At 42.8% G+C, this 9872-nt stretch overlaps 1 protein-coding gene across 1 annotated transcript in view; it reads left to right on the forward strand.

Annotated features, from left to right (window-relative positions):
* F2RL3 (F2R like thrombin or trypsin receptor 3) overlaps positions 1-8779 on the forward strand; it is an 85133-nt gene extending 76354 nt beyond the window's left edge. Inside the window, exon 2 of the mRNA XM_073592892.1 lies at positions 1643-8779. Coding sequence (XP_073448993.1) covers positions 1643-2715 — 1073 coding nt within the window. The 3' untranslated portion in view covers positions 2716-8779. The remainder of the gene's footprint in view (positions 1-1642) is intronic.
* Positions 8780-9872: the final 1093 nt, after the last annotated feature.

A 9872-nucleotide genomic window follows, 5' to 3' on the forward strand; every position in this document is an offset into this window, starting at 1 on the left:
TCACTTGGCAGCACATTACAATTCCTTTAACAGAACAACATTGCAACATTGCAACATTGCTTAATACCAAAGAAGTTGAGAACATATTACTAAAGTTCATAAAAAAGGGGAACTCTGTGGAAGTCTTCCAGCAGCTGTATAATTCCGGACTCCAGATATTCAGTATCTTAACACCAACGAATACAGGTGTCTCTCCCCAACAATGAGGCCAAACAAGATTTGTCGATCAGAAAAAGAAAGGAAAACTCCTCGTAGTGTAGCTTGTAGCCGTTTATTTGGAAAATGTACTCATTCCATTAAGAACACATAAAATTAAGCCGGTACGCCAAGTTGCGTTCCACCTGCGCTCCAACCACGATGGCGGAAGTGATGTATCACATATGTAACCTGATGTGTTTCGTCAGTACGTCTGACGTCTTCAGGGGTCATGTGATCGGATGATTGGTGGAGGACGGCACCTTTCCCATTCACAGAATTGTATTTTCACTGTGCACTGGATTGAACAATTGGTGATGGTTAATGGACTTTACCATTATAATTTTATTGTTGTATTTACAAAGTATATCTATATCATTTGTCACATACATATGTGTATATGAGTAATTTATATTACATGATTTGGTTTATTGAGCGCTGTATGAAATGTATTAATTTCTATTTTCACATTTGACTTTATGGTTACACTACGGGCTGCTCACTTACATTTTGAATTTAGAAGGTAATTAAATAATTAATTTTGTTGGTTCCAGAGTATGAGGCTAAGAGGTCATACCTTTTTTTTAACAACATCTTAGGAGATATTCACATCGGCAATAGCTGATGGTGTCACCTGCGCATGGACAGTGACACTTTGCATTTATACCACACAGTATGCTGTGGCATGCACAGCGCCATGCTGTGGCCAAGGTTCCCACGGGCATTCGCAGGAGTGACATCATCACGGGCTCAGCCATTCAAATGGCTGGAGCCTGCGAACCCAGAAGGAAGATGGAAGCCCAGAGGGAGCCATGACTGTGCTGCACTGGAGGTAACTGGACTGGAGGTTTGCAGGTAAGTCTGTCATAATGTGCTAGTATGCAGTGCATACTACCACATTATAGGATAAACCGGAAGGGGCCCAATTTGTTTTGTTTTTTGGCAGTTTACTACTGCTTTTTAGTAATATAGATTATAGAAAATGGATAAAACAACATCAATAAACAGGCTATACAGTATGTAATATCAGTCTGAATCTATATCATTGCACAAATAGCTAAAAAATGGTTGCAGACAAGTGCATGAGCTTTGCTGATTGCAGAGCTATAGGTCTGACTCAGCAGGGGACATGCCAGACCTCTGTGAGTAAGAGACCTGCAGGATTGCTTTAAGGGGACAGGCTTTTCTACTCTGGCTGTTGCTGTTTCCTAAAGAAACAAACTTATATTTGAACACCTTTTGTTTTGATGTGTCTGGAAATTGAAAGTTCAGTTGGTCTTTAATAACTTGGCACTTTAATTACAAAATGGCAGTAGGATCTTGAATGGGGTTTTATTACAATGTTCTTAGCAACTGAAATGTGGAAGGAATTTATACAAACAGTAATTGTTTTTCAAATACTTGTAAAATGTTGTAATCTATCTTTTTACCTTTCATATCTTTACAGATTACTTAAATGAAGGAGAGCCTAATGCCACCACTACTTGTGAGAATGTATTATTTCCACGATCATTCCGCGGGGAACTAAACAATACATTTTTGTCAATTTCAGCAACATCCATGGATTATCTGAAAAGTCCCATCACTGTCCTTGTTATACCGTTTATCTATACTTTAGTGTTTCTGGTAGGATTACCAGCCAATGGCATTGCTTTGTGGGTTTTGATGACCAAAGTCAAAAAGATGACCTCTACAGTCTTCCTAATGAACCTGGCAGTGGCAGACCTCTTACTCATCTTGGTGCTGCCCTTCAAGATACTTTATTACTTCATGGGAAATAACTGGATCTTTGGGGAGCTAATGTGCAGGGCTGTAACTAGTTTCTTTTATGGGAACATGTACTGTTCAGTTCTTCTCCTCATGAGCATCAGTATTGACCGGTACTTGGCTGTGGTCCACCCTTTCTTCTCTAGAAGATTTAGAAGTCAGGCTTTTGCCATTGCCATATGCTCAATTTCCTGGCTAATCTCTGTTTTATGTACAATTCCTTTGACTACAATACAACAGTCCTATCTATTACAAAATGCTGACATTACAGTATGCCATGATGCTCTTCCCAGACAAGAGCAAGAGGATTATCTTTTTTATTATTTTATGACTACAATTGTTGTCTGCTTCATTTTACCCCTGGTGATCATAATCATCTGCTACATCTCTGTTATTCAAGCACTGATATCAAGTGGAGAAAAATATGCCCATGCCATAAAACTTAGTGTCTTGGTTTTGGTGATAGTGATAATCTTCTTAACACCCAGCAATGTGGTTCTTTTGATTCATTACTCTAAGCACTGTCTGAAAAGTTATGGAAATCTATATGCTGTCTACATGGTCTGTTTAACTGTAAGTGCCATTAACAGCTGTGTGGATCCCTTTGTATATTATTATGTGTCAGAAGAATTTCGAGACAAAGTGAGGCACAGGTTTCGGAAAAGCTCCAAAATATCTATCACTTCAGTCAAGACTTCTAAAGATACTCTTCCAGCCAGCTACTCCAATTCCTGCTCACATTCAGTGTTGTGATATTTTCTCTTTTCAAAACTACAGTTTTGCAGAATGAAAGTACAGCAAGCAAAGTTTTAATATCCCTTGAATTGTCAAGTAAAGGACTATACTGAGTTATCTTGAAAGCCCCTGCATTACCTTGTGTAGTTTTTCGAAACTACCATTTAGAGTTGTGTAACCTTTCTCAAAGCAGAAATCCAAACAAAGGGTCTTTTCTTATTTTTGCTGTGTAAAAAAGATACCTCTGCTGATGTCTATTCCATGGCCAGATTGCTGCTTTTTACTAACAAATTCATACTTTTGTATGCAGCTCCTGCTGTGGTTTGGGCCCTCAGTAGCTCATGCTGGTGTTGTTTGTACCCTTTTTCCTTGTTCATTTTCAGAGCACCTATTTTGTGAACGGTTCCCAAAAATGTAAGCAGTTCTGCAGCTGGAGAGAGTGAGAGGAGGGGTGAATAAACAACACTAATGTGAGCTGCCTTATCTGAACGCACAGTGAAAGCTGTACTATCATGCCTGAACAAAAGTATGGATATTAGAATAATGAGCAGTGATGTGAAGGTGGGGAAAAACTTCAGGACAGGTAGCGTTTTACATAAGAATTAAGAAGGCTCTCTGCCTGGAGTTCTGCTTTAAGGGGAGAGTGTTTCAGCAGATAAAAAGACATTACAAGGAAAATGAAAAACTAAACCATGTGTCCCCATACACTTTAACCTGACCTCCCCTCCCCCTTCCATGCCTGGTGTCTCCTTATACACCGTAGAGGACTACTGTAAACTGAGAGACTGGGAACAACTAAAGCCCAGCGGTCCTTGCCTGGGGCCTGCTCCCGCACCCTGCCCCATTTCCTGAAGAATAGAGATTAAAAGGTGACTTACCTACATCTTTACTAACCTCCTGCAAATACTGAAGAGTGTGCCTCCATCTGCAGTTCTCTGGAAAAATCGAACCATAAAAATGCAGTGATCATGCTAGGACTGAAGTTGCTGCTGCCTCAGCTGGGCCTGGGCCCTATTGCTGACCTCATATGGTCCAAGCCCGGATCTCCTATTGGCAGTCCTGATTGTCAGTCCACAAGAGGATTTTGGCAGTGACAGCATTCCTGGCAGATCAGCAGGAATTTTTGTGTGTTTGCAGGGACTCTTAAGGGGTAAAACCAGGGCAGGCCCTACCATGGGACCCAGTGGGCCCATGGTCCCAGGTGGCATTTTAAGAGGGTGGCCTGTGGGACTGCTGTAAAAGGCTGCATCCAATGAGTGTGCAGCCCCTGCTGCCTGTAAGATAGTTTCGCACTGAGCAGATCATTCTGCTTGTAAGATCTTCTGAGTGTGTGACACTGTCATGTAATGTAACTGAATGCATAGAGAGACCAGCTGTCAAAATTGAGCATTGATGTCGGTGGTGGGCGGGACCCAGTAGCTCAAAAACCAGCCAATGGGATGGGATCTGGGTGGGCCGCTACGTGTATGTGGCCCTACCTCTTACTTAGGCAACCCAATCATTGGCTGGTGTTTAATAGCTGCTGGGTCCGGCCTACCCCGGGTCCCACCCACCCCCGACATCAGAGAGAGACCAGCTGTCAAAATTCAGCGGTGATGTCGGGAGTGGGTGGGACCCAGTAGCTATCAAACACCAGCCAATGATTAGGCTGCTTTAAAAAGGGGGCGGGGTGGGGCCACATACACGTAGCGCCCCGCCCAGATCCTATCCCATTGGCTGGTGTTTGATAGCTGCTGGGTCCCGCCCACCCCCGACATCACCGCTGAATTTTGACAGCTAGTCTCTTTCTGCATGAAGTTACATGACAGTGTCACACACAGTTTCAATATCAGCCTTAGTGTGAAACTTCCTCTCCTCTGTCAGTGCCAATCAGTGCCACCTGCCAGTGCCAATCAGTGCCACCTGTCAGTGCCAGTGTTTCCAATCAGTGCCACCTATCAGTGCCGCCTAATATCAGTGCCAACCAATGCCACCTATCAGTGCCAATTAGTGTTTCCAATCAGTGCCACCTATCAGCAGTGCTATCAGTGTTGCCTATCAGTCCTGCCATTTAGTTCCCATCAGTGCTGCCAATCAGTGCCACTAAATGCTGCCAATCAGTGCTGCCTATCAGTGCCAATCAGTGCTGCCAATCAGTGCTTTCTATTAGTGCCAATCAGTGCCAATCAGTGCTGCCTATCAGTGCCGACCAGTGCTGCCTATCAGTGCCAATCGGTGCTGCCTATCAGTGACTATCCGGGCCCATCAGTGCTGCCAATCAGTGCTTTCTATTAGTGCCAATCAGTGCCACCTATCAGTGGCAATCCGTGCTGCCTGTCAGTGCTGCCAATCAGTGCCAATCAGTGCATTGAGTGCAGGGATGGGGCGATGAACTCAGCAGCCAGGCACATTGTCCATGGGGGGCTGGCCTGGTGGGGCACAACTGAAATCTGTTGATGTTTATTAATACCACATGCCGATCTTTAGTATAATAGGTAATCACCACACTACTATTTACAATAAACTACTGGAGGTAAAGTAAAAAAAGTGTCAGTAACAGGCCTGCGGCTAAGCACTGTTATGTGTTCCCAAACCACAAAAAAAAAGTGCAGCGCCAACTTACTGATCAATAACTTAACAATAATGGTGGAATCCTCTAATGTAAGGAAATCTCAATAGGCTTCAATATTACCACAATACCGGTCTCTGATACGCAACTTCACATATAATACACATCATCAGAAAATAAGACATACTGTATAAAATGAAACTTAGCAGGGGTGGTGAAAACCCCTACCTATAGATATTGGCTATAAAAAAATGTCTTCATCAGTTTAGGCCAATATGTATTCTGCTACATATTTTTGGTAAAAAAAAAAAAAAAAATCGCAACAAGCGTATATTGATTGGTTTGCATAAAAGTTATAGCGTCTACATAATAGAGAATAGATTTATGTCATTTTAATCAGATTTTCTGATAAATTTAATTTTAGTTATTATATAAAATAATGAATGTGGGGGCCTTTTTGGTGGGCGGGATTTTTTTTTTTGGGGGGGGGGGTGGCATTTCATTCTTGGGCCCAGGCAGCACAATGTCTTGGACCGGCCCTGGGTAAGACCTATTCATATATAGCATTGTACTGCATATGTAATTTTTTGCCTTGGCATACACTTTAATAGTTTCAACAGCCAGCCCATTCAGCAGGGGAAGTATAATTTATGTTCTGCCAACTTATAGACTTTCATTGTGATAAGGATCAGTAAAGCGGAATTATTTTGAATTGCTGCAAATGTAATGTTATTATATGTATACTGTTCCAACAAAACTGTTAAACTGTGTGACAGAAAGTAACATTTTGGATCATTGCAAAGTTGAAAGCAGATCCTGAACATCAGCAAAAAATGTGTACTTATCATAGGCGTGCGCACACACATATACACTGTATCACCAGAAGTATTGGGACACCTGCCTTTACTCGCACATGAACTTTAATGGCATCCCAGTCTAATGCCCTGTACACACGGTCGGACATTGATCGGACATTCCGACAACAAAATCCATGGATTTTTTCCAGCGGATGTTGGCTCAAACTTGTCTTGCATACACACGGTCACACAAAGTTGAAAATCCGATCGTTCTGAACGTGGTGACGTAAAACACGTACGTCGGGACTATAAACGGGGCAGTAGCCAATAGCTTTCGTCTCTTAATTTATTCTGAGCATGCGTGGCACTTTGTGCGTCGGATTTGTGTACATACAATCGGAATTTAACCGATTGGATTTTGTTGTCGGAAAATTTTATAGCAAGCTCTTAAACTTTGTGTGTCGGAAATTCCGACGGAAAAAGTCCGATGGAGCCCACACACGATCGGAATTTCTGACAACACAATCCGATCGCATTTTTTCAGTCGGAAAATCCGACCATGTGTACAGAGCATTAGTCCGTAGGGTTCAATATTAAGTTGGCCCACCCTTTGCAGCTATAACAGCTTCAACTCTTCTGGGAAGGCTGTCCACAAGGTTTAGGAGTGTGTCTATGTGAATGTTTGATCATTATTCCAGAAGAGCATTTGTGAGGCCAGGCACTGATGTTGGATGAGAAGGCCTGGCTCGCAGCCTCCACTTTAATGTGAAGGCCAGTCAAGTTCCTCCACCCCAAACTCGCTCATCCATGTCTTTGTGGACCTTGCTTTGTGGAGCAAGGTCATTTGGTGGAGGGGGGATTATGGTGTGGGGTTGTTTTTCAGGGGTTGGGCTTGGCCCCTTAGTTCCAGTGAAGGGAATGCTTAAAACATCAGCATACCAAGACATTTTGGACAATTTCATGCTCCCAACTTTGTGGGAACAGTTTGGGGATGGCCCCTTCCTATTCCAACATGACTGCGCATCAGTGCATAAAGCAAGGTCCATAAAGACATGGACTGAGCAAGGGTGGTGGAAAATTTACTTCAAGCGCAAAAATTCACATTATAATAGTAACTAAAACATATAAAATTAAGTGTAACAATCTAAACAATAAAAATTCCAAAGTGCTATAATGGTGTGAACCTCCCAACTAAAAAGTTGTTGCACTTGAAGTTAATTTTTATTGCAATTATCTGTAGAGGGGTTTCCACCATCCCTGCTAAGTTAAAAAAAAGATGTCTTATTCTCATTTTGATGTGTATTACATGTGAAATCACATATCACTGGCATTATTGCACTTGTAGTTAATCTGTATGTCAAATTTCTATAGGAGGGGTTTCCACCATCCCTGCTAAGATTCATTTTTTATTTATTTTTTCAGTTTGATGTGTATTATATGTGATGTTACATATCACCGGTATTGTGGTAATATTGAAGTTTATTGAGATTTCCATACATTAGAGGGTTTCACAATTATTGTTAAGTTATTGATTAGTAAGTTAGCGTTGCACTTTTATTTTTTTTGTGGTGTGGGAACACATAACAGTGCTTAGTGGCAGGCCTTTTAGGCTCAGTTCACACTAGGGGTGGCACGACTTGCAGGTCGCCTCACCGAGGCGACCTGCACACGACTGCCACGGCGACTTGCAAAACAACTTCTGTATAGAAGTCTATGCAAGTCGCCCCCAAAGTAGTACAGGAACCTTTTTCTAAGTCGGAGCGTCTTGCATTGCTCCGATTAGAACGGTTCCATTGTACTGAACGGGACGCTACTTGTCAGGCGACTAGGTCGCCTGACAAGTCGTCCTAGTGTGAACCGACCCTAACTGACACTTTTTTTATTTACCTCCAGTAGTTTATTGTAAATAGTAGTGTGGTGATTACGTATTATACTAAAGATCGGCATGTGGCATTATTAAACAGACAGATTTCAGTTGTGCCCCACCAGGCCAGCCCCCAAAGACAATGTGCCTAGCTGCTGAGTTCAACTGCCCATCCCTGCACTCAGTGCACTGATGGGCACTGATTGTAAGCACTGATAGGCAACACTCATAGGCACTGATAGGCAGCTCTGATAGCCAGCACTGATTGGCACTGATAGGTGACACTGATTGGCAGCACTCATGGGCACTGATAGGCAGCACTGATTGGCAGCACTCATGGGCACTGATAGGCGGTACTGGTTAGCAGCACTGATTGGCAGCACTGCATGGTGGCACTGATAGGTGGCACTGATTGGCACTAATTGGCAGCACTGATAGGCGGCACTGATGGGCATTGATAGGCAGTACTGATGGGCACTGATAGGCTGCACTGATAGGCAGCACTGATGGGCACCGATTGTCACTGATAGATGGCACTGCTAGGCAACACTGATTGGCAGCACTGATGGGCACTAATAAGCAACACTGATAGGTAACACTGATGGGCACTGATAGGTGGCACTGATTGGAAGCACTGATAGGCAGCACTGATTGGCACTGACAGATGGCACTGGTGGGCACTGACAGGTGGCACTGGTGGGCCCTGATTGGCACTGACAGGTGGCACTGATGAGCAATGAGTTAAAAGAAAATCAAGCTAATCTATCTATATGCATATCTAAAAATAACGGAAACGATTACACATTTCCTTTAAGTGCTCTCTATGCAGTGCTGAAAACCTTCCATTTTATAATAAAGCTTGTGTAAAATGTCTGCCTGTTTTAATTAATTGGGTGTGTATATATTTGCTCTTGTTTAGAGCAAAACAATTAAAGCCCCGTTTGGTCATTTTTACCTACCTTGCCTATAATTAGGCTTACCTGTAGCTAAAATTAATATCTCCTAAACCTACACCATTTAGGAGATATTCACCCTGCATGCAGCTAGTAACATCACTGGTGCATGCGCTGTGAAGGTCCGGCATATCTTGGCGGAACTTCAGAGCTTCGTGCCGGAACCGAGGGCTCCTGCGTGCATGCATGAGAGTGACGTCATAGTGGCTCCGGCCAATCACATAGCCGGAGCACGCAAACACAGAAGAAAGACAAGGGGAACATGTCAGCCTTCTTAGCGGTGGCGTACAGCTTTGTTCCAAGGTGAGTATTTCATAATGTGCTAGTATGCGATGCATACTAGCACATTATGCCATTGCCTTGCCGGTGTCTTTTTTTTTTTTTTTTTTAATGTTAGTTTTTATTAAAGGGTATGCAGCAGATACAATTAGAAGGTAACTTCGAAAAAACATGCAGTCAGTAGTTAACATCATTATCACAACCCATACTCCATGATATGCTATGGAAGATTAAAGCATATATGTATGTTATAGGAAGAAAATAGTGTTCATAAAAGAATGCCGTAGCCCCTCAATTCAGTTTACATTAGAGGCAATCTCACTTTTCTGAAGAAAAAGAGAGATCCGCCAGGTTGCTGTGAGGAGTCTATAATAGTGTGTATTGCTATGTTCTGCGCACACCACTTTTATTTTTTTTGGGGGGGGGGAATACCTGAGATCAGGTAAAAGACAGGGATATACCAAGGTGAGAAAGAGAATACTAGAGGGGGATGGAGAGAGAGGGAGGGGGTAGGAGAGAGAAATAAATAAATAAATAAATAAAAAAAGGAAAGTAGGGGTGGGATGCAGGGGGGCGGGAGATGTGTCATCCCCCAGGAGCCTGGGTCGTCAGGACCTGTCAGACAGCAGGATTCAATGGCAAAAATCCTGGTTAAGCGTATTGGAGAAGTTCATCGGAGAAGTGGAATTGAATCCAATAAAACCATCTGGTCTTATGTTTCTACGCCTTATCTC

Source organism: Aquarana catesbeiana, linkage group LG01, assembly GCF_042186555.1.
Source record: "Aquarana catesbeiana isolate 2022-GZ linkage group LG01, ASM4218655v1, whole genome shotgun sequence".
In the NCBI taxonomy this organism is placed as follows: Eukaryota; Metazoa; Chordata; class Amphibia; order Anura; family Ranidae; genus Aquarana; species Aquarana catesbeiana.